At 44.0% G+C, this 25,937-nt stretch overlaps 1 protein-coding gene across 3 annotated transcripts in view; it reads right to left on the reverse strand.

The window, feature by feature from the left end:
• Positions 1–9,855: 9,855 nt before the first annotated feature.
• The window catches only part of LOC117346553 (cytochrome P450 4B1-like), a 41,723-nt gene continuing 25,641 nt past the window's right edge, over positions 9,856–25,937 (reverse strand). For 2 of the 3 annotated variants that reach the window (XM_033916316.1, XM_033916315.1), the window contains exons 9-12: positions 18,275–18,408; positions 17,333–17,397; positions 13,068–13,150; positions 9,856–10,376 (exon numbers count right to left, since the gene is read on the reverse strand). In XM_033916316.1, the coding sequence (XP_033772207.1) occupies positions 10,196–10,376; positions 13,068–13,150; positions 17,333–17,397; positions 18,275–18,408 (463 nt within the window). In that variant the 3' untranslated portion in view covers positions 9,856–10,195. Of the gene's footprint in view, positions 10,377–13,067; positions 13,151–17,332; positions 17,398–18,274; positions 18,409–25,937 lie in introns of those variants that run through there. The other variant, XM_033916317.1, reaches the window with a different exon arrangement.

Here is a 25,937-nt window from a genome sequence, read left to right on the forward strand (position 1 = left end):
GTGCAGCAGGAGACCTGGGTGAAGAAGGAGATTTTCAATCGCATTAGACCTGATTTCACTTGTAGGAGCCCTAGTCTTGATGCCAGCTACAAAAGGAGAGGTGCAATCCTAGCGGGAAATAGCAGATTGGGAAGAGTATCCGAAAACACTTTGTAGAAGTAATGGAAGGACAGCACCGAGTAAACTGCAGCCTTCTGGGTGGGGCAGTAGTGAAGAAGCCTGACCCCTTGTGCTACGGTTAAGAGTAAAAATGGACTTGATGAATAACCTGTGAAATATGGTGTAGATATGAGTAATATGTACCAGAGATAAAAGAAATAATGAGTGTGAAATAAAAGTCAAACATTTCAGTTGGAACACCTGAGATAAATATGTTATGATATGTGTTATAACAAGCTGAAGTTATAAACAATGGGAGAAATGCGACTATTAATGTGATAAGGAAAAAAAAAAAAAAAGATGGATGTGGAAACTACCTGATTAATCAAAGTGCTGTTGGGAGTGGAAGGAAAACTCGCTGCCAACACATTGATGTGAATGTTCACAAATGAAGCGAGACCAATGTCTTCATACAAAGGGGAGCCACAGTCCCTTTTCTTTGTCACATTGGTATGGCTAACAAGTAAAGTAGGGTGGTGTGTTGCCAACAGGGAACTTAGACCCTGGAGTGCCTTGCCACAAGGATTTCAGAAGTAGACCCATAAGGAGGAGGAGGAGGAGTATGGAAACGAACATAAGAACATGAGACTTGCCGCTGCTGGGTCAGACCAGTGGTCCATCGTGCCTAGCAGTCCGCTCACGTGGCGGCCCTTGGTCAAAGACCAGCGCCCTAACTGAGACCAGCCCTACCAGCGCACATTCTTGTTCAGCAGGAACTTGTCTAACTTTGTCTTGAATCCCTGGAGGGTGTTTTCCCCTACGACAGACTCCGGAAGAGCGTTCCAGTTTTCTACCACTCTCTGGGTAAAGAAGAACTTCCTTACGTTTGTACGGACTCCATCCTCTTTCAACTTCAGAGAGTGCCCTCTCGTTCTTCCTACCTTGGAGAGGGTGACAATCTGTCTTTATCTGCTAAGTCTATTCCCTTCAGTACCTTGAATGTTTCGATCATGTCCTCTCTCAATCTCCTCTATTTGAGGGAGAAGAGACCCAGTTTCTCTAATCTTTCACTGTACGGAAACTCCTCCAGCCCCTTAACCATCTTAGTCGCTCTTCTCTGGACCCTTTCGAGTAGTACCGTGTCCTTCTTCATGTACGGCGACCAGTGCTGGATGCAGTACTCCAAGTGAGGGTGCACCATGGCCCGGTACACTTCTCCAATTTGTTCGTGATCCCCTTCTTTATCATTCCTAGCATTCTGTTCGCCCTTTTCGCTGCTGCCGTACATTGCGTGGATGACTTCCTTGACTTGTCGATCATAACTCCCAAAGTTTCTTTCCTGGGAGGTCTCTCCAAGTACCGCCCTGGACATCCGGTATTCATGCTTGATTTTTTTGTTACCTACATGCATCACTTTACACTTATTCATGTTGAACCTCATCTGCCATGTTGATGCCCATTCCTCGAGAGATTGTGGAAAAATCAAAGTGTTGATGTGTGTAGGAGATGGGAATGGATATGCAGCAGTAGAGTGTATATCTGCTACGGTGAGACTGGTGATGATATCCATGGGAAAAGATAACAAAAAATTGTGGAGGATCAATGTCCGAGCTGATGGCTTTATTACAACGAACAAATAAGCCACATAAATACATCTAGGGCTGGAATCTCTAGAAACATAAAGACCCTACACGGTCCGTGTTTTGACACAATTATCTTCTTCAGGGGTCCCTATTGGTCCTAAAAGTGAACTTGTGGATTAAAACGAAAGGTCTCTGCATGAAACCGATGCGCTCGAAACAAAAAAGTCAGGATGCTGGGGAGGGCCGTCATCGGCCGTGTGTGTGTGCTTTTTTTCTTTTAATGGCACAGATAACGTGGTGTAGCATGTACAGTATTTGTGCCAATTAAAGCCAGGTCCACCCATCTACTCTCTCCTCCTCTCCCTATGAGATTCCACGTGCCTGTCCTATGCTTTCTTTAACTCAGACACGGGCTTTGTCTCCGTGAGACTATTCCACCAGCTGCATACTATGAAGGCAGTGCATGCAAATCCCCGTCATGTATATTCCTTGTGAATATCCTGAAAACCCAACTGTCTGGACATGTCCCAAGGATTGGGTTGAGAACCACTGGCCTACTGCATCTTTACTACTGGGCTTTGTATTGTCCCCTGTGTTACCAAGACTATGTGCACAGAGCAGGTGGGAGAATCTGTTTTATTACTTGGGATCTACAAGTATGTTCACTCTGTTATCCCTCAATATCTCTCTTTATACTGTCTTTGTGACTTTGTACAGCGCTGTCTATGTCTGGCAGTAATAGTATTAGTAGCAGCTAGGTACTTGGGACCTGGGCTGGCCACCGTTGGAAACAGGATACTGGGATAGATGGACCTTCAGTTTGTCCTAGTACGGCAATTCTTATGTTCTTTGAGAATCAAGTATAGGACAAACAAGCCATTGTGACATCACTGATGAGGTTGGCTCTTAGGCATTGGTGGGATGAGGCATTATGACATCACAATCTCAGCTCTGGAATGTTGCTACTCTTTGGGTTTCTGCCAGGTACTTGGAACCTGGGTTGGCCACTGTTGGAAACAGGATACTGGGATTGATGGACCTTCAGTCTGTCCCAGTATGCCAATTGTTTTGTTCTTAATCTTTTTTCAAGTCTAGAGGCAGGCAGCTGAAAGCCAGCACAAACATTGACTGGTTTAATGGTCCTGCTGGCTGCTGAACTGCCTTAATGAAAACTAGCCAAATACTGGCTGGTTGGTAACCTGTGGAAACCTAAGCAGTCATCAGTAACTGTACCTACTGCTTTGTACATTTGGCCTCCGAGCAGAAAAATCATGTGGCTTTGAGCAAAAAAAACTTAGTTCATCCAGCAATCATTGTAAAAGCTTCAAAGTCTGGAATATGCTGCTGGGTTCTAAGCAGGTTCCGATATATTTCATTGGGCCAACGTAAGAATTTTCCCAAAGATAAAATCCATTGAGTCACAGATGCTCCAGGCATTACATCTCCAAACCACTCAGTTCCATTCACCCAAAATATTTAATGTAAAATAAGTCTTGCATTAGAGGGGCATTCTGTAAGTATACACCTTTTATATGCTTTAATGCTATATGGCGAGAACCTATTCTGTGGCATCTGGGCACCTAGATTCCATGATAGCAACTAGCAGAACCTGGCATCAGTGCATCTAAAAAACTAGGCACCCACAATTACACCAGCCATAGACCTGCTGTAACTGCAGGAACCCAAATGCAGCAAAGGCACTCGTACCTTGCCAAAAATGCAGGTGCCCGCTAAAAGAATGGTCTTCACATGCCCATTTGGGGTCATCTTATTCTGTGCCCTCCTTATGCTCAGGAGACACAAAATAGGAAGAGCCTTAAGTGACTACAAACATTAAGCTATTGAGTTGCTTAGAAAACTTTACCCATGTCCAGCTGCATCCAAGAAGAGTCACAGAACGGAGAGCTCCGTCATCTCCTCTCAATCTCTGGTCCAGGAGTGGGCAACTCCAGTCCTCGAGGGCCGGAATCCAGTTGGGTTTTCAGGATTTCCCCAATGAATATGCATCAGATCTATTTGCATGCACTGCTTTCAATGCATATTCATTGGGGAAATCCTGAAAACCCGACTGGATTCCGGCCCTCGAGGACCGGAGTTGCCCACCCGTGCTCTAATCGCTGTGCTTTCTTCTGTGGACCATGCGGTTCCCTGATCAGTTGTCTGAACCTATGAAAATCGCATTGTGCGCCCTATCTAGAGGGAGATAACATAACTGATATACAACCCATGAAATAGGCCAGAGGTGAGAAGGAGCACTACAATTTTCCCTCTGTAAAAAAAACAAACCCCTCCCCCCCCATCTATCCCATTGAATATTGTAGTTCTTCCTCTTCCCCTTATGTTTATATCCAGACTAACACACCTTCCCTCTTCCTAGAGCAGGGGTGTCAAATGTCAGTCCTCGAGGGCCGCAATCCATTTGGGTTTTCGGGATTTCCCCACTGAATATGCATGAGATCTATTTGCATGCACTGCTTTCAATGCATATTCATTGGGGAAATCCTGAAAACCCGACTGGATTGCGGCCCTCGAGGAGGGACTTTGACACCCCTGTCCTAGAGGAACTTGTAAGCCGCTTGGACATATTTCATAATAGGTGAGACAAATCCTCAACAAACTTGGTACTGGGCGGTTGCCCGGCTTGTCTGCCCCTTTCCTACAACCCTAATTATTCACTTGGCATTCACATGTAGAAATGTTTCCACATTTCGGGTGGTCTCCTGGCCTGCATGTCTAAAAATGACACCCTTTTGAGCATCACCACGCTGGTTATGTGGCGTACAGCTCTGTATATAAATATTTAGGATCAAGTGCAGGAATCTAGTGAATATTCCATGGCCACCATGCATAATAAAGCAGTGAACACTCTTGGATATACCCGTTTCCTTAGTGTCATTTACTAACAGTTTGTATTTGATAACATTGTTATTGCATGTATTCTGCCACAGGGCCCATTTCATTCTGTATTAACAGCACTAGTGCATACTGTTAGTGAATGACTTGTTTCTCTCATGAAAGGTAGAATCCCAACAATCATTATTAGAATAAATCACACTTAGGAGCTTCCATAAGGACCAACAAGAAACTGAAATAGTTACTAAAATTGGCAATATCCTATTTTAATACAAAAATGACCCGATCTTGTGCCTATTTTGGATTCAATGACACTGCTGCCATCAAAGGTCACGGTGCATCCAATACCAGTATGTTTTAAGTTCATCCAGGGAGGTAGGAAAACATTATCTCAACCTGAGATAAGACCATGCACTAATCACAGCCATGCTAGTTAAATATTAAATTATATATAAAAAGGTGATTAGGTGAAAAGCTGCTTTAACCAGTCAGGGTTCTTCCATTTGGGGAGGGAAGATGAATTGGGACAATTAACAATGTTGCCCCCACCTCCAAAAATAAAATCCATCACGTCAGCAGACTTAATCGGTCACACGGTCTTTGCCGGCCATCATTTTCGAGGTTTTGCCGTTATTCCCCCATTCTTTCCTCCTAGACCTCGGCAACCAATTCTGAAGCCACCACAAGGTGGCGACAGCAACAGCAGCTCATTGTGAAGGAGGGCAGAGTGAAGACTTGAGCTGGTACAGTATATCCCCCATTCCTACTTCCCAGCTGGAAACTAGAACAGCTCAAAGAGTAGAGAGTGTGCTGGCCCACTTTTGTCTCCACACTGGAAGAACGAGATGTTACCCATCAGCAGGGGAGTCTGAGGGATGTGGAGTCAAGTGCAGAGACTCACTGGAGCGCCGTTTGGGATGGGCCGAGAACGTTTATGATCTTGGAACAAGTCACTTAACCCTCTATTGCCTTCGGCACAAACTCAAGAGCGAGTCCTCCAGGGACAGAAGAATACCTGAATGAACAATGCTTTGATACCTTTGCAACTTGCACATGCACCTGGTAGATTAAAATTAAAGTTACATTTTTCCCCCTGAAATGTGGGGCCAAAATGTAGAGCCATGTGTGAAAAGCAGCCACTCAATGGCACGGCCAACCCTGGCCGTCACCACTATGATTGGGCCTGAGCAGACTTACTTTATCACTGCTTTTCTGCAGATCTGGGTGGGGTACAATAAAAGATTCATAACTATACTCAATTAAAAGGAGAGAAAAAATCCACAGGGCCTTGGGAGAGGGAGGCGTGGCTGGTTGTTAGTGGAAAACCTTGTACTTATATTGTGTTTTCTGTCTTCCTTTGAAGAAAACCTGGCAGACTAAGCAAATACCAGACAAGATGGCAATTTTACGACCACTCCACACAGTCCCAACTTTTTTCTAGTGCTATTAAAAAGATGAGTCACCTTCACCCACCACAAGTTCCTAGCAGAAGACAAGTGGCCATGCTGGTAGAAGGATCCCGTCGCTTCCAGGCAAAAGATGAGTGCGCAGAAGTTATTCAAAGTGTGACAGGATCCCCGACTTCCAGAGCCTTCCATGTACTGTTTTTGTTTAAAAATTTTGGCTTTTTTTTTTGGTAATTCTTTATTCATTTTTAAACATACATACAGTGCATCACAAAATATAACAAATGATACAGTTAAACAGCACTAATTACTGACAAGAAATATTAAAAATATCTTCCCCCCTCCCTCCCATCCCGGATGTGCATGAAATTCTATTAAGGATGTATGACTTATACTATTGATTGGTTACAAAATTTGCTAATGGACCCCAAATCACATTAAAGTTTTTATTATGACCAATTATTCCCAAATTCATGCATTCATAACGATATAATAAGCCTAGGGATTCCCACCCCAAAACATGATTCAATCTATCCCAATTCTTCCAGTTTGTTGTGATCATTTATATAGCTATCCCTGTCATGACTAGAAGTAATCTATTCTTAGCTGCAGAAATTGGAGACTTAGATTTTAACATAGTTCCGAATAAAACAATATCATGTGACATCAGCATAGAAGATTCCAATATCTTAATTAATTGTAACCCATATTGTCTTCCAGAAGCTGAGAATTAAGGGACAATAGTATATTAGATCAGTGGTTCCCAACCCTGTCCTGGAGGACCACTAGGCCAGTCAGGTGTTTGGGATTGCCCTAATGAATATGCATGGAGCAGATTTGCATGCCTGTCAACTCAATTATATGCAAATCTCTCTCCTGCATATTTATTAGGGCTATCCCAAAAGCCCGACTGGCCTAGTGGTCCTCCAGGACAGGGTTGGGAACCACTGTATTAGATGATCCAGTGCCCCTACCTCAATACCAGCATCTATTAGACCAGTGGTTCCCAAACCTGTCCTGGGGGATCCCCAGCCAGTCAGGTTTTCAAGATATCCCTAATGAATATGCATGAGAGAGATTTGCATATAATGGAAGTGACAGGTATGCAAATCTCTCTCCTGCATATTCATTAGGGCTATCCCAAAAGCCCGACTAGCCTGGTGGTCCTCCAGGACAGGCTTGGGAACCACTGTATTAGATGATCCAGTGTCCCTACTTCAATACCAGCATCTATTAGACTTTGAACTATCTAACTTTTGTAATCTAACTGGGGTCCAAAAAACTCTATGCAACAAAAAGACGCTGGACATCTCATCCTCCAAGACCAAATCCAAAGACCAAAGTGGTATAAATTAATATTTGAATAAAAATTTTGGCTTTTGCTCAGATAATTAATAGTGGCTCAAAGTGAGTAACGTTCAGAAGCAGTGAATATTTTGCTGTCCCTGGAGGACTTACAGTAAAGATTAACAAATATAAATAAAAGAAAGAAAAAAATGATACCTGTTTGTTGGACTGCCGATACGCTTTCCTTTGATCTAGGTGTGTCAAAGTCCCTCCTCGAGGGCCGCAATCCAGTCGGGTTTTCAGGATTTCCCCAATGAATATGTATTGAAAGCAGTGCGTGCAAATAGATCTCATGCATATTCATTGGGGGAATCCTGAAAACCAACTGGATTGTGGCCCTCGAGGACCGACTTTGACACCATCTCGAGGAAGGAGTTTTTGGTCTTCAAAAGCTAATCAAAAATGTATTATTAGACTCCCATAAAAGCAAATATGTCATCTTTATTTCTATTTCTTAACCTCTGTTTTGACCAATTGTGCTAACCCAAGGGTAGGCAATTCCGGTCCGCGAGAGCCGGAGCCAGGTCAGGTTTTCAGGATCTCTACAATGAATATGTATGAGATGGATTTGCATGCACTGCCTCCTTGAGATGCAAATCTATCTCATGCATATTTATTGTGGATATCCTGAAAACCTGGCCTGGCTCCGGCTCTTGAGGACCGGAATTGCCTACCCCTGTGCTACTCATTAGGAGTAGCCTAATAGAACAGTTGGGGAAGGGAGGGTTCAAATCCCACTGTAGCTCCTGGTGACCCCTGGATCACTTAACCTGCCATTGTGTTAGAGCTGGGGTATCAAAGTCCCTCCTCGAGGGCCGCAATCCCGTCGGGTTTTCAGGATTTCCTCCATGAATATGCATGAGATCCATTAGCATACAATGAAAGCAGTGCATGCAAATAGATCTCATGCATATTCATTGTGGAATCCTGAAAACCCGACTGGATTGCGGCCCTCGAGGAGGGACTTTGAGAGCCCTGTGTTAGAGGAGGGACTTTGAGACCCCTGTGTTAGAGGCAGGAGCAAAGATACCCAATGCAGTGATTTCCAAACCTTTCCTGGGAATTCCCCAGCCAGTCAGGTTTTTAGGATATCCACAATAATAGTCCTGAGAGAGATTTGCTTGCACTGCCTCCTTCACTGCATGCAAATCTCTCTCAAGAATATTCATTCTGGATATTGTGAAAATCTGACTGGCTGGGGAATCCCCAGGAAAGGTTTGGAAATCACTGCATTGGGTATCTTTGCTCCTGCCTCTAATACAGGGGTCTCAACTGGTGCCCAGTTCAGGCTTGGGCACCATTGGTCTAAAGCAGTGGTTCCCAAACCTGTCCTGGGGGACCCCCAGCCAGTCAGGTTTTCAAGATATCCCTAATGAATATGCATGAGAGAGATTTGCATACCTGTCACTTCCATTATATGCAAATCTCTCTCATGCATATTCATTAGGGATATCGTGAAAACCTGACTGGCTGGGGGTCCCCCAGGACAGGTTTGGGAACCACTGGTCTAAAGGAAGAGTAATGTCTAAGTTTTAGCCTCAATACATTAACCCAGCCAAGTTTTCAGGATACCCGCAATGAATGTGCATGAGATGAATTTGCATACAATGGAAGTAGAGCATGCAAATCTCTCTTATGCATATTCATATTGGGTATCTTGAAAACTAAGGTTACCAGATCTCTGGGAACACCCAGACATGTTCTATCTTTAGAGGACTGTCCAGGTGCATGGATGGACTTTCCAAAACCCAGCACTTTGTCTGGGTTTTCGAAAGCCCCAAGATCTGGCTGCATCTGGAGGGCCTCTGAGAATGCGTGGATGACCCTCCAGAAGCGGCCCGGAGGTTAGGAAAAAAGAAATGAAGCTTTGAGGGGGAGGGGCTGGAGGCGGAATAGAACGGTGCTGGGGGCAGAATGGGGTGGGGCCATGCATTCGGGATTTTAAGTCACTAAAAATAGTAGCCCTACTGAAAACCTGACTGGCTAGGTGAACCCTGAGGACTGGGTTAAGAAGTGCACTTCAGCCCTATGGAAGAAATGTTCACTGCATGGGAGAGCACACTAGATTCATGCGCACATGGGTACGTAATGGCGAAAGCTGTGTTGTGCATTCTAATTAGCACCTGAAGTTACATGTACTCGCATCTGTGCATGTGCTGGAATTCTACCCTGCAAAGAGAATTTTTGAGATACCAAAATTAATACAGAAAATTGCTTTCCAGCGCATGCACATTGGGTGCGGATACAATTTTTATGCACATATCCATATCTCCCCCCAGACTGATAGCATTTGAAGAACATTTCAGTCAACTGAAAGCCGCAGTGGGAGACTTCGGGGGGTGGGGGGGGGGGGGTGCTGCGTACATCTGGTAGCGCTATGGAAATAATTCATAGCAGTAGTAGTAGTGTGAAGAGTTTCAGTCTTTGGGAAGCAGAGCAGAGATGGTGATGTCATAATGCCTCATTCCACCAATAAGAGCCAACCTCCTCAGTGATGTCACAATGGCTTCATTGTCCTGTACTCCCCTCTGCCCTCCAACCCAGGCAGCTGATTAACCTTCCCCTTAACTGCATCCATGATATCTTGTTTGTCTGTTTAGAGTGTAAGCTCTTTCGAGCAGGGACTGTCTTCTTTGTGACTCTGTATAGCGCTGCGTAGCGCTACAGAAATAATTAATAATAGCAGTAGATCAGGCAGGCTCTGCTGTATTGTATCATGGATGGGCAGACTAGATGGGCCCTGCAGTTTTCATCTGCTTTCATTCTCTGTCTTTGTGGTAGAGAGATGGAGGGTTTACTTTGCATCATTTTACTCTGTTTAAAATCGCCAATGTCCATGAAATGAAAGCAAACATTTCTCTCTCCATTTATTTGACATCTGGACTTGCGCGTGCAGTTTGCAAGTAGTTACTGGCGGGTCTGCTTAGTCTTCTTTAAATACAGGTGGATACCGGTCAAGGATTTCAGAACTATCTGAGGCATTTTGATAGGGGGGCGGCTTTCGTCAGGGGAGAGCTGGAAGCGCTGCAGGGTCAGAGCGACGGCCACTTTCATCTCGTTCATGGCGAAATTTTGTCCGATGCAGTTCCTGAGACACCAGAAGAGAAAAGATTTAATGCAACCAGAGTAACCACTGCCCTAATCAGTGGTGCAGTAAGGGAGGGGGCGGGGGGACAGACCACCCCAGGCGCCGTCTAGTTGGGGGTGCCAGCACCCATCTTCCTCTCCGCCTCCCCCCCGATCCTCCCTGCCATGCACCCATTCCCTTCCCCGAGTGCTAAATGCTCTCTTGTACCTCTCCAAGGTAGAGAGAACGAGAGGGTGTCTAACCTGCGGCCCCGTGAAGTATTTTGTGCGGCCCCGGTCGAGGGCGATGCAGTGTTTTCCTCTGCTGCCCCCGGGTGTTTACCGTCTTGCCGGCTCCCTCCTCTGTCTTGCTGCAGCGTTTGCACGTTTGTGCAGCCCCAGAAAAAAAATTTTCAGGGAAGCCAAAAGGTTGGACACCCCTGCTCTATAGTTAAAAGGTACAAACGTTTTCTACCACTTCTTCACCCAGAGAGTGGTAAAAAACTGGAATGCTCTTCCGGAGTCTGTCATAGGGGAAAACACCCTCCAGGGATTCAAGATAAGGTTGGACAAGTTCCTGCTGAACCAGAACGAACGCAGGTAGGGCTGGTCTCGGTTAGGGCACTGGTCTTTGACCTGGGGACCGCTGCGTGAGCAGACTGCTGGGCGTGATGGACCAGTGGCAATTCTTAGGCTTAATTTTCTCTGCGGGAGCAATATCATGAACGTGCTGCCTGAATTGGTGTTGGCTATCTCTGATGTCACTTGCAGGTCCCGCGCCTAGGAAATGACATCGGAGGGAGAGCCGACACGATGAGGGCAGCACGTTCGTGATGCTGCTGGCGCCTAGGGAATAAAAGAGGTACGAAGGAAGGGAAGAGGGCGCGTGCACGCATTACAGCATTTAGCACTTGGGGGGGGGGTTAACTAATTATGCACCTGCTATTAGAGGTGAAATGGGCATTTAAAATGTACAGTGGATGTGTATCTGGTGGACAAATGCACTTTTGGCCTCTGTATTTTATTACCAGTGCACTTAATCTGTAACACAAGCCAGATCATAATATGGAGCCTCCTCCCCCCCCCCCCCCCATACACACATGCATGAAGCTTATAGCAAAATAACACAGTAAATCATAAAATCCAAAATGGTGAGTCTCGGACAGTAGTTATGCCAAAGTCTGGTCAATTTTGTTAATATTTATTTATTTAAGAATAGACCCCATATCAACAACATCCAACTATAGACCAGTAGCCAACATCCCCCTCTTCACCATAGCGATGGAAGGCCTAATCAACGAACTACCTAGATAAATTCTCATTACTTCACGAATACCAATCGGGATTCCACTCACACCACAGCACCGAAACAGCCTTAGCCTCCATCATTGATCACATCGCAAAACTACTCAGCTCAGGGAAACACGCACTAATGCTCCAATTTGACCTCAGCAGCGCCTTCGACCTGGTGGACCATGACATCCTACTCAACCGGCTAGATGCCATAGGTATCTCCGACCATGCACTCAACTGGTTCAGAGGCTACCTTAGAAACCGATCCTACCAAGTCACCAGTGAGCAAATCTACTCCCAGATCTGGACCAACCCTTGTGGTGCCCCCCCAAGATTCCCCTTTATTCCCCCACCCTATTTAACCTATACATGTCCTCCTTAGGCCAGGAACTTTCCAACCTGAACCTCCAATCATACATCTACGTGGATGACATCACGATCATCGTCCCCATCTCTACATTGTCAACTGAAACCAGACACTTCATCTTATCAATCATTAACCACGTAGAACAATGGTCAACAAACTCCAAACTAAAGCTAAACCCGGAAAAGACTAAGATCCCTGCTTGAAAGGAGAGGGTCCTCTTGAGGAATTTTTTGAATTTGCATCCTTTGGGAGAAGGAAATGCGAACAGTGATGTTCTGTGAGAGAGGCGGAGTTTGTCCTGTAGGGTGAGGTGTTTCAGGAGGACGAAGATCGGGGCAAAAGGGAGCCCAAACCCTCTTGCCCCGCGGCACCTCCCCCCCTCCCCCGCCAATTATGATTGGGCAGGAGGGAGCCCAAGCCCTCCTGCCCAGGCGAACCCCGTACCCCCCATCCCCACTAAGATATGGGCAGGAGGGATCCCAGGCCCTCCTGCCCTCGACGCACCCCCCTCAGGGGGAGCTTTGGGGCAAATATGTAGTGGGCATGGACTTCCATGAAACTTAAAGGGTTGCTTTTACTAAGCCGTGCTATAAAGTGGCTAGCACTGGTTTTATCATATGGGTTTACCACGTGCTGAGGCCTCTTTTTAGCAGGGCTTTAAGATGCCACACAATTGCATGGCTGTTACCATGTGTGCCCTCAATTCCCCCTATTTAGTAGACATTATCCCTGTACTTTTCATTTATTAATTTATCATATTTTCATTAACATATCAAGTATACACTTGTATAGAAAAGGAAGAGATACAAATAGTAATGATCTAGCAAAATATTAGGAATTGGATAATTAACTATAAACTCAAGTCCTCAATATTTTTTAGCATGTGGGTGCCATGAGCGTTTGCCACTAGCGCCGTGTTTATTTGATAGTAAGGATGTGTTACTGCTTACTGCCACTTAGAAAAAAGGGTCCCAAATTAGGGTCTGAGAGTCCATGAGGGGAGAGCTGGGACTTCCCTATCTTCCCAGCAGGGGGGGGAGGAGTGCACTGTACCTTATACCAGCAGCAAACGGCACAAAAGCGTGAGGATGTCGATCAGATGAATTCTCCGGTGAAAACCTCAGTGGGTCAAACACCTGCAAAGGAAGAATCCAGTCCCTGTGAATCTCAGAGAGAAGGCCCTTTCCCCACTCTGTGTCCAGGGGGAAAGAGCTGGCTTTTTTGCATGAATCTGCTCTCAGCTGCAGAGGGCCCGTGTCAGTGGTGTAACTGATATATCCATTTTTTTTGAAAGTCAGCTTACCCAAAAATGTAGTCGCTAACCTTTCCTTTTACCTCAAACCAGCTGCTACTTTCACATAAAAATATACAAGCAAACTAAGCTCATTCAATTTATTTACACTTCTTTTTATTTTGCCCAAGATTTAGATGTTAAATAAGGGTAACTGTCACCGTCACAATAAAGTATAAAATATAAAAATGTACATGATATTATTGCAAAGATAATTAAAATACTGGTATCAGAATAAATATTATTGAAAGCATAAAAATCATAAAGTTAGTTAAAACAGAACCCAAGTGAACTTTCACAGTATCTAACGTCCTTCAATCTCTTTGGGCTTTTGCCAGGTACTAGTGACCTGAAATGTCCACTGTATGTATTGGCTACTGAGCTAGATGGACCAATGGTCTGACCCAGTTAGGCTATTCTTATGTTCTTTATTTTTAAGACTACTACTCTGAATTAGAGGTCTGCACGGGAACGGAGATTGCGGGAATACCACGGGAGTCCCGTGGGAATCCCCCCCCTAACCCGCGGGACTCCCACGGGGATCTCCCTTTGGCCCACGGGACTCCCAAGGGGATGGAAGGCTTTGGAAGCAGGGTTCGTCCATATAATATAATGGACACGTCAGCCTTAGTAAAAGAGAGGGTTTATAAGTTAATTACCTGAACAGAAAACAAAAAAAGGGTTCCACCAAAGAGATTCCACAAGGAAAACAGCAGCGGAAACACAAAAGAAACTGTGGAATTGATGATCCTGTCAGAAGTAATTGCTGATTTTTATGGGGATGGGCGGGGTTGGAGGTAATTCCATGTGGGGATGGGTGGGGAAGGAGAGGATCCTGGCGGGGACGGGTGGGGACAGAGAAGATCCTGGCAGGGACGGAGAGGATCCTGGTGGGATCGGGTGGGGACAGAGAGGATCCTGGCGGGGATGGGTGGGATTTCTGTCCCCGTGCAACTCTCTACTCTGAATTTCAACTTCTCAGGAAAGATAAGTACAAGAACTTGTACTTCTTTATAACTAATTACTTTTCAAACTAACCCCCCTTTTACAAAACCGCAATAGCGGTTTTTAGTGTAGACCATCGCACTGAATGCGCTGTGCTGCTCCCAACGCTCATAGGAACTCTATGAGTGTCTAGAATTATCACCATTCAGTAAGATGAATTTTAAATAACATAACTTTATTCTTCTATACCACCACAATCAAACGATTTCTAGGCGGTTTCCACAGAAGAGAGCTGGACAATCAGCGAAATACAAAACAGTAATAATAAAAGTACAACATGTTTGCTAAAGTATAAATAGTGTAGGGTTTTTGTTATGAATAAAACTTCAATTAGGAAATGAATTTATCAAATAGTACAGTCTTAATTTTTTTCCGAAATACGCCATAGGACAACATGGCTCCACTAATATAATTACCCAACCAGGACTGTTTACGTGCTTGAAATGCAAGCATCCTATCCAAAAAAGACCTGTATCTACAACCAGTGATATTTGGAGATGCAAAAAATAATACTATATATTCTCTCTATTTCCTTTTTGTCTTTCTGTCTGTAGTTCTATGCTTGTGCTTGTGTTAGTCACTTCATTTCTTCTTCTCTCTTGGCAATGGGGCCAACGTCTTTTTCTTACTTTCTGATTTAGGTATCCAACTCTGTCACCTACTATTCTGACTTTACCAAAAGAAGCCCTTAGGTGGAAGGCTAAGACTACGGCTAGAGCGTGTGGCAGCCAACTTCTCTTGTTCACTCTCTCCTCAACAATGACTTTCCTGTCCTATTAATTCTCTTTCTTCCTCCCCTCTTAAAGTCAATCAATTTGTTACCTTTGCTTAATCTTCTGTAAACCGCATAGAACTTCACGGTATTGCGGTATATAAGCTGTTATTATTATTATTATTCTTCTCCAGCAACAATTCTGGTTCTAAGAGTTTGCAGTTCTACATTTCGTAAGTGATAGAGTTTGTCAGAACTTTGGAAAATCAAAAGAATATAAGCCCTCGAGGACATCAAGGAATTTGGATCTTGTGTATGATGAGGTTATGAAGATTTTATTTCTCCTACTACTTATCATTTCTACAGCACTACCAGATGCAGGTAGCACTGTACAATAAACGGTCCCCTCTTTGAAAAACGTGGGCACAAGAAGAAGTGACATGTTCTCTGTTATGGCTCCTAAACTGTGGAATTCATTGCCACACTATATCAGAAATGAAAAAGATCTCACCTCTTTTAAAAAACTTTTGAAAACTTTTTTGTTTCAAGACGCTTTTAATATTTAATATGTTTTATTTTGGACTCTGCATACTTTTGTTATAGATATTAACCCTTTTCCTTCCCTCTCGTTTTTTCCTTTTTACGTAATTTTCAATATAAAAATGAATTGTAACTTTTCCCCCCTTTCCCTCTTTGATCATGTCTGTCTTTAATCTGACTGCAAAAATTGCTAGTCGGTTTATTTATTATGTACGTTGTCTTTTATACCCGATTATCTGTTGGACCACTAACTAGTGACTTTTTAAGTTGTTCATCGCTTAGAAAATTTGTATAAGCGATTCATCAAATGGTAATAAAACTTGAAACTTAAACACGCGAGAGACAGTCCCTGCTCGAAAGAGCTTACAATCTAAACTGTAAACTTAACTTTTTCCCTAAAAACAGGGAAAAAGTGAAGTCTTCAGTAAAATGTGGGGGGTTACAACCCCCCACGCCCCCCACAACGCCCCCGCAACGAGGCGCGATCTCTATTAAGTAAAGTGGGGGGTTCCCCCCCCACGCCTCCCCCCATCATAGCCGTAAAAACTGTAATTTTCTGCGGCGCGCTTTTGACCTGACACCGTTTTGAATATTGCCAGAGATGTGGCCTGACATACCGAGTCAGGCAGTTTGTTCCCAGCATACAATGCAGCAAACTAGAAGGGACGGAGTCGGGAGTTGGTAGTAGAGGAGGAGGGTAATGATAAGAGAGTCTTACCTATGAAAGGAGTTTCTGGGGCAGAGTATAGGGAGAGATCAGAGAGGAGAGACACTGAGGAGGTGCAGAGTGAATACACTTGTAGGTCAAAAAGAAATGTAATGTAAATGTAATGTAATTTATTTCTTATATACCGCTACATCCGTTAGGTTCTAAGCGGTTTACAGAAAATATACATTAAGATTAGAAATAAGAAAGGTACTTGAAAAATTCCCTTACTGTCCCGAAGGCTCACAATCTAACTAAAGTACTAAAGAAAGAAGATAAGGGGAAAATAAAGAGTGAGGAATTTTAACACCGGTGATGTTTAATAAACAGTTATTAAAGGATTAATGCTCTAATCTTATTCCTCCTATTTGCTTTCCAATTATGTATTAGGGGTTGATATTCAACCAGGGGAGCTCAGAACAGTGTACATGAATTTATTCAGGTACTCAAGCATGGTGGGCTCACAATCTATCTAATGTACCTGGAGGGTAATAGAGAAGTGAAAAGTAGAGTTAGAGGAAAAATAAAAATAAAATAAACATTTTAACAAGACAGCATTGATCTAAATACTTTGGAAGAGAGGAGAGAAAGGAATAGAAGCAGAAGGGGGAGCCGTTGAACAGTAGAATTCTGGAGAAATTTAAATGATAGAAATAGAACAAAACAAAGACAAAAGGCAAAACAATAGATAAGATTAAATGATGAACCCGCAACCACAGGTGCTGAAGCTGTAGCTTTAACCACTGCTCCACATTCTTCTGGGGGGAACCATCAGTAAAGGTGTCTGCAGAAAAAGACAACACTGCCTGGACTATTTTTGGTAGTGAAGAGTAAAGGGAGTGGTGGTTGAATCTAGTGAGCTTGTAAGACTTTGATGATGTGCCTCCTCCATCTCCTAGGAACCTAGGATGGAAAATGGAAGAATGCCCAACACACAACCTCCAGACCCTCATTCTAGATAAATTCTTCATCACAATCAATGACTTGAAAAACTACCCCACCCCCTGCACGGGTAAATCATACTAAACCAACTGAATGGTCCAAGAAGAAAAATAGAAACATACCTCCGGATCTTGCCACACATCGGGAAGTCTATGTATAATATAAATGCTCAGCATAACCAAGGAGTCTGCGAGAAATGGGGGGGATAGAGCTTATTAAAAGGGAATCCATGACTCTCATATTTATTCAAGGAGTCGTTTCTAACAGTGTCAGCATATGCTACTTGCCATAGGACGCTTAGAAATAGGACTGTTAGAAACTTATCCCTTCAACTTCTTACGCCCCCCTGGCACAAATGGCTTTGTGTTCAGGTTCTCTGAGGGTTGCCAGTTTTGCTAAACGGAAAATCAACAACAATTTATCTCCCTTTCCCCAGCTTCAGCATTCCTTCTATAGCCAACAACCCCCAACGCTAGTCTTCCCTGCTTGCAAACCTGTTCTTTGTAAAGCAGGAGCCAGTGCAAAAGCTGAGCACTATGCTGGCTCCAACAACATTGCACTATAAAGGTTCAGTGGCCCGAGCAGCCGCTTTAACACACATCACTCCAAGGCTTTGGAGTGGCTCTGGCCCTCCTACTTCTATACAAAAGGTAAAGCCTAGGGGTAGAGTGTTCCCTACCCAATTCATCTGTAAAACCCCAAATTGTTGCAGCCACTGCTATAACTGAGTTTTTGACTGGTCCCTGCTTTAACAAATACAGGTCCAGGGTGGATGGGGAAGGATTTTTTCCATTCTGGAAGTTGACTGTCAGCAGAAAGCCACAACATACCTGGTTGAAATAGGGAGGAATATAGGGAGAGATAAGAAAGGACAGATTATTGAGGAGCTGCAGAGTGAATGCACTTGTAAGTCAATCCGTTTGAACTGTAGGCGGAAATGGATAGGGAGTGACTGGAGGAGAGGGGTGTTGTTAGCAGAAGCTGCTGCCATAGGTGACTGCCTCAACTTGCCTATTGGTTGGGCCAACCCTGGCTCATAGTGATATCTGCCATAGAAAACTGACCTGCAGGGAGAGAGCGCCCGTCAAAGAAAGTGATAGGTTTCTTGAGCTGCCGTAACACATCAGGGACTGGCGGATACATGCGGAGACTCTCCTTAATGCACATTGTGGTATAAGTCATCTTACCAAGGTCTTCCCTAAAAACAAGTATAACAAGTGCTATGAGATCACTTACAGAAATGGTTCTCTCTTTATTTTAATTGCTGTACCCTTTTCCATTGTAAGGCACATTATGGCATAAATATCCACATCCAAAGAGAAGTAAAGACTTCAGGGCTGGAGCTAGAAGGCATTATCGGCTATAACATTAGATTATTTGTATGTTAGAATGATTCCTGTGGATTCTTCCCCTGGTATCACGTCTGAATGTACTACACTTTTCCCTCCGTATTCTCTGTGATAGGGGATTAACAGAACCGCAAATACAAAAAACTGCAAATAACTTTTTCATATGTTATTCACTGTTTTCTATTAGAAATCGTCGTGAATATGGTGAAACCACGAATAACATGGTGGGAGACCTGGCCTGTTCCTGAAGGAGAGGCAAAACACGGTGAAGAAAGTGCTGGGAATTGGCGATTTTCTCTGTAAACGCTTGGAATCAGCAATTTGTCTATGCAAGCTGATGGGTTCATAGACAACCCCGCGAAAGACAAAGACGCGCGCCGACAACTGATCTCAAGACGGAGGCATGCGCCGAAGAAAATTACAGTTTTTAGGGGCTCCGACGGGGGATTTTGTTGGGGAGCCCCCCCAGTTTACTTAATAGAGATCACGCCGGTGTTGTGGGGGGTTTGGGGGGTTGTAACCCTCCACATTTTACTGTAAACTTAACTTTTTCCCTAAAAACAGGGAAAAAGTGAAGTTTTCAATAAAATGTGGGGGGTTACAACCCCCCAAACCCCCCACAACGCCCCCACAACGCGGCGCGATCTCTATTAAGTAAAGTGGGGGGGTTCCCCCCGTCGGAGCCCTAAAAACAGTAATTTTCTGCGGTGCGCGCCTCCGCGCTGCGCTCAATTGTCTGTGCGCGGCCTTTGTCCCGGCGCGCTTTTGACCTGACACCAAGCTGATGTAATTTGGGGGGGAGGAGCCAGCAAGCTAAAAACCGTGAATAATCAAAACCGCAAATGCTGAAACCATGAATACGGAGGGAGAAGTGTATATCTATTCAGCCTTGACCACTCCCCCATCCCACATACATCTACAGAGCAAGACCTCCTCCATTAATTTTCTGAAAAATTAATATGAAAAAGTCTGCATATATAAGTAATTTACCTACCCCCCCCTTTACAAAACCACGATTACCATAGCAGGAGCAGCGCAGAGCATTCAGCGTGCTGGCCTGCGCTAAAAAATGCTATCGCGGTTTTGTAAAAAGGGAGGTTATTTTGGGTCCAGTATCTCTTTTTTCCTCTTTCTCCTTTTCCACTCTTCCTTCTGTCCTCTCCCCTCTGCTCCCCCCAGTCCAGAATTTGTTCCCTCTTCCCTCCCTTCAGTCTTTCTCTCAGTGCCAGCTATAATAACTTTTATAGTCACTTTATTAAAATAAACTAGTTTTAACTTCCAGATTAACTATATTTTCTTGCACTAATTTAACTACATGAGACAACTACTGCAAAGATAGTTAAGTAGTAGTTAACTGCTTTAATTGGATTTTAATTTGCCTTAAAATCAATTACACAACCGTTGCACTTAGGAAGAAATGTGTTTAATGTTTAAAAACAGAGTTGATAAATTCTCAACAAATCACGAGTTAACTCGAGAAGATGGTGGACAAACTTGAAACAGTAGATCAGGCATGGTGCCTATTGAAAAATACTATTGCAGAAGCACAAGATCTCTACATTCCGAGGATTTCCAAAGATCGGAGAACTAAAGGCAAAAGAGAACCGGCATGGCTTACCATACAGGTGAAGGAAGCCATAAAGGTAAAGAAGGACTCTTTCAAAAAATGGAAATGCACGAAGACAACCGAAGCCTGGAACAAACATAAAGATGAACAGAAGAAATGTCACAAGGCGGTGAGGGAAGCAAAACAGGACTATGAGGAAAAAATAGCCCGGGAGGCCAAAAACTTCAAGCCCTTCTTTAGATACGTGAAAGGGAAAAAACCTGCAAAAGAGGCAGTGGGACCCCTGGACGACAAGGGAAGAAAAGGGTACATCAAGGAAGATAAACAAATCGCAGACAAACTAAATTCCTTCTTTGCGTCCGTTTTTACGAAGGAGGACACCTCAACAATACCTGAAGCGGAGAAAGTGTTTGCAGGAGAAATAGAAGACAGCCTCACCACAGTTGAAGTGGACTTAGCCCAGATATACTATCAGATCGACAAACTTAAAAGTGACAAATCACCTGGACCGGATGAAATTCACCCGAGAGTCTTGAAGGAATTGAAGATTGAAATTGGAGAGTTATTGCAAAAACTTGCAAACCTGTCAATCAGAACTGGTCAGATACCAGACGACTGGAGGAAAGCGAACGTCACGCCAATTTTCAAAAAAGGATCGAGAGGAGAACCGGGCAACTATAGACCTGTGAGTCTTACGTCTGTCCCCGGCAAGATGATTGAATCACTGATCAAGGATAGCATAGTTCAGCACTTGGACACACACGACTTGATGAAACCCAGTCAACATGGATTCAGGAAAGGGAAATCGTGTCTGACGAATTTACTCCAATTCTTTGAGACCGTGAACGAGCAAATTGATAGTGGAAAGCCGGTGGACATAATATACTTGGACTTCCAGAAAGCATTTGACAAAGTTCCACACGAAAGACTTCTCAGGATGCTACAAAGCCATGGCATAGAGGGAGATATACAAAGATGGATAGGCAAATGGCTGGAAAACCGAAAGCAGAGAGTGGGCATAAATGGGAAGTTCTCCGACTGGGAGAGAGTGACTAGTGGTGTGCCCCAGGGCTCGGTACTTGGGCCGATCCTTTTTAATATTTATATCAATGACCTGGAAAACGGAACATCCAGTGAGATCATCAAGTTTGCAGACGACACAAAACTCTGCCGGGCAATCAGATCGCAGGAGGACAGTGAGGAACTCCAGAGCGATTTGTGTCGGTTACAAAAATGGGCGGAGAAATGGCAGATGAAGTTCAACGTGGAGAAATGCAAGGTAATGCATTTAGGCAGTAAAAATAAGGAATACGAGTACAGAATGTCAGGTGCAACTCTGGGGAAAAGTGAACAAGAAAGAGATCTGGGTGTACTGATAGATAGGACCCTGAAGCCGTCGGCACAATGCGTGGCAGCGGCAAATAAGGCAAATAGAATGTTGGGCATGATAAAGAAAGGAATCTCGAGTAGATCGGAGAAAGTTATAATGCCGCTTTATAGGGCAATGGTCAGACCCCACTTGGAATACTGCGTCCAACATTGGTCTCCCTACCTAAAGAAGGATATAAAACTGCTGGAGAGGGTGCAGAGACGAGCAACTAAACTAGTGAAGGGTATGGAGAAACTGGAATATGAGGATCGACTTAAAACACTGGGATTGTTCTCCCTTGAGAAAAGGAGACTGCGTGGGGATATGATCGAGACCTTCAAAATACTGAAAGGAATTGACAAAATAGAGCAGAGAAGATTATTTACAATGTCCAATTTGACACGGACAAGAGGACATGAAATGAAGCTAAGGGGGGGCAAGTTCAGGACTAATGTCAGGAAGTTCTGCTTCACACAGAGAGTGGTTGACATCTGGAATACTCTCCCAGGGGAGATTATTGCGGAATCGACAGTCCTAGGTTTCAAAAGCAAACTAGATGCATATCTCCTTGAGATAGGCATATAAAGATATGGTTGGCTATAAAATAAGCCAGGTGAATACCTAGCAGGGCCTCCGCGTGTGCGGATCGCCGGACTTGATGGACCGAAGGTCTGATCCGGAGATGGCGCTTCTTATGTTCTTATATGTTCTTAATGCTAATCGCTTTATGATTACTCGGCTTTATGTTTAAAGTCTCAGAATTCTCAAAGTTATCGTCACTAACAGAGCATTTTCGTGGCACTACAATTTGGGAAGTGCAGCATTGAACTTTTGCTGCTTTTGGAAATGCAAACAAAGTTATTTGTGGAAATGTCTGACTATCCCCTGCTCCTTCCCAACCCCAACCCCCTCCTCCCTGCCGCACGCGTGTACCCCTTATTTTCCCTCATATTGGAAATCCAATACAACATCATTTAACTTTAAGAAGGAGACTATGATTATAACATGAGTTGAATGGCAAAAAAGAAACTTAGAGGTGCAGCTGCAAAGGTCAAAAATATACATCAGGCGTGAATGTTATTCAAAACTTCTATCCTGGAAGCCCAGACTAGATATATTCCATGTATTAAAAAAGGAGGAAGGAATACCAAACGGCAGCCAGCATGGTTAACGAGTGAGGTGAAGGAAGCTATTAGAGCTAAAGGAGAATGCTTCAGAAAGTGGAATAAGGATCCAAATGAAAACAACTGTAAACAGCACAAGGAATGTCAAGTCAAATACTAGGCACTAATAAGGAGGTGAAGAGAGACCTTGAAAGGAAGATTGCACTGGAAGCAAAAACATACAATAAAAACTTTTTTAGGAATATTAAAAGCAAGAAGCCGGGAAGAGAATCAGATGGACCGCTAGACGACTGAGGGATAAAAGGGGCTCTCAGGAAAGACAAGGCCATAGTGGAGAGATTATATGAATTCTATGCCTGAGGAAGTTATGGGGGAGATACCAGTGCCAGAAAAAGTATTCAATTCTGATGAATCAGAGAAACTCAAACAAATCTCTGTAACACTGGATGATGTAATGGTACACATCCCAGAGTGCTGATAGAATTGAAAAATAAACTTGTAGAGCTACTGTTATTAATTTGTAATTTTTCTTTAAATTCAAGCATAGTGCCTGGCTTGGCATTGAATATCGGAGTCTAATTTAGCCAGTGCATGAAATACACTAACTGCCAGCAGCTGAATATTGACCTGTTTGCTTCTGGACACTACTCAGGCCCTTGCAAGTTAGAGGACTCCTCAGACCCAAAAGAAGTCCTCCTCCTCACATTGTCAGGATCCCGACAGCACCAGTGGTGCCTTATCTAGCCGAAGTCCAACCCTCCCAAGGAAAGGGTCACCTTAGGTTTCAAGCAGAGACCCACTGTGGTATTCTGAATGGTTTGAATCTGTATCCAGGATTGTTTATAGGGTGACAGGCCTTGAAGTGAATTGAAGCCTGTTGTTACTGTACACCTTAGAGTCTTCACGGCTGTTAGGTTGGGGGTCCTCCTTGCAATGATGGTTTTCTTCCAGGGCGCAGCATAAATGCATAGCCATGTTTATGTGCTCTGATGCCCTCTGATTGGGTGGACAGGAGCACATGTTGCTGACATAACACCACTATGATCGGTGATGCTAATTCTGCTTGCCAGTGGGAAATGGCTCCCCATTTGAAATTTAGAAGAAAAAAAAAAAAAAAAAAAGCAACAGAATTCTCAAAAATATGCAACCCACTCCAGCAATATTCTGATTCTTCTCTGGGCTTCACTTTTGTGGTTGGGAAATGCATATCCTTTGGCTGCTTGACTAGCTTGTTCTCTGCCAGAACTTTTACCGTCCGAAGTTGCATCTTTGCTGCTTTTTTCATCTACTGCTTGACAGAACATTATAGTCCAAGAGGGAGTGGTTAAAGCTACAGCCTCAGCACCCTGAGGTTGTGGGTTCAAATCCTACGTTGTGCCTTGTGACCCTGGGCAAGTCACTTAATCTCCCACTGAGCCCACCAGGAACCGCTTAGGCTATAACTGGTACATAAATAAATAAAACAGTTTGAATGTTTCTGCTGTTCTCCTTTTTCCCTCTTTTCTTCCACAACAGTTCAGACTTTTGTCCCAATATCAAAATGGTATGTTTTGAATGTGCTAACTCCTGCCTGTCATTTACATAAGAACATAAGAAATGCCGCTGCTAGGTCAGACCAGTGGTCCTTTGTGCCCAGCAGTCCGATACCACAGTGGCCCTTAGGTCAAAGACCAGTGCCCTATCTGAGACTAGCCTTACCTGTCTATGTTCTGGTTCAGCAGGAACTTGTCTAACTTTTGTCTTGAATCCCTGGAGGGTGTTTCCCCCTATAACAGACTCTGGAAGAGCGTTCCAGTTTTCCACCACTCTCTGGGTGAAGAAGAACTTCCTTACGTTGGTACGGAATCTATCCCCTTCCAACTTTAGAGAGTTCCCTCTCATTCTCCCTATCTTGGAGAGGGTGAAAAACCTGTCCTTATCTACTAAGTCTATTCCCTTCATTATCTTGAATGTTTCGATCATGGCCCCTCTCAATCTCCTCTGTTCGAGGGAGAAGAGGCCCAGTTTCTCTAATCTAAGACCAGCGCCCTAACTGAGACTAGCCCTACCAGTATATGTCCTTGTTTAGCAGAAACTTGTCTAGACTTGTCTTGAATCCCTGGAGGGTGTTTTCCCCTATAACAGACTCCGGAAAAGCGTTCCAGATTTCTACCACTCTCTGGGTGAAGAAGAACTTCCTTACGTTTGTACGGAATCTATCCCCTTTTAACTTTAGAGAGTGCCCTCTCGTTCTCTCTACCTTGGAGAGGGTGAACAACCTGTCTTTATCTAATAAGTCTATTCCCTTCATTATCTTGAATGTTTCGATCATGTCCCTTCTCAGCCTCCTCTTTTCAAGGGAGAAGAGACCCAGTTTCTCTAATCTCTCACTGTACGGCAACTCCTCCAGCCCCTTAACCATTTTAGTCGCTCTTCTCTGGACCCTGTCGAGTAGTACCATGTCCTTCTTAATGTACGGCGACCAGTGCTAGATGCAATATTCCAGGTGGGGGCGTACCATGGCCCGGTATAGTGGCATGATAACCTTCTCTGATCTGCTCGTGATCCCCTTTTTAATCATTCCTAACATTCTGTTTGCCTTTTCGCAGCTGCCGTATATTGCGTGGACGGCTTCATCAACTTGTCGACCAGTACACCCAGGTCTCTTTCCTGGGGGGGGGGTCTCTCCGAGTACCGCACCAGACATCCTGTATTCGTGTATAAAATTTTTGTTACCGACATGCATCACCTTACACTTATCCATGTTAAACTTCATTTTCCATGTCGTGGCCCATTTCTCAAGCGTGTTTATGTCACATTGCAGGTCTTCGCAATCCTTCTGTGACTCTACCTTATTTTTCATTTCCGGCATGTTCTCTCCAGAAGACTCAATTCCTTCTTTGATGTATAAGTCAATACCTCCACCTTTTTGACCTATTCTGTCTGTGGTATAGCTTGTATCCTGGTAGCACAGTGTCCAAGGCATTTTCCTCGTTCCACCATGTTTCCGTGACGATGATAATGTTATCTTTTTGTGCAATAGCTTCCAATTCCCCCATCTTGTTTCTTAGGCTTCTTGCATTTGTGTACATACACTTGAGTTTGCCGCCTGTTACTTTCTTGCAAATTCTTCCCTCTTGTGTCCTTTTTGGTCCGTCAGTATTTCTATTTTGCCTATGATCTGGTGAGTCTTCCCCACTGTTTTCCTGCATGGTATCCTCTGGGTATACCGGTTCTCAAACCATCGACTCCTGGTCAACTGTTGACTTTCCCCTTCTTCTTAGTTTAAAAACTTCTCAATTTCTCTCTTGATGTTGCTTGCAATTAGCCTCGTCCAAC

The sequence above is a fragment of the Geotrypetes seraphini genome, chromosome 12 (genome assembly GCF_902459505.1).
Source record: "Geotrypetes seraphini chromosome 12, aGeoSer1.1, whole genome shotgun sequence".
NCBI classification, from domain to species: domain Eukaryota; kingdom Metazoa; phylum Chordata; class Amphibia; order Gymnophiona; family Dermophiidae; genus Geotrypetes; species Geotrypetes seraphini.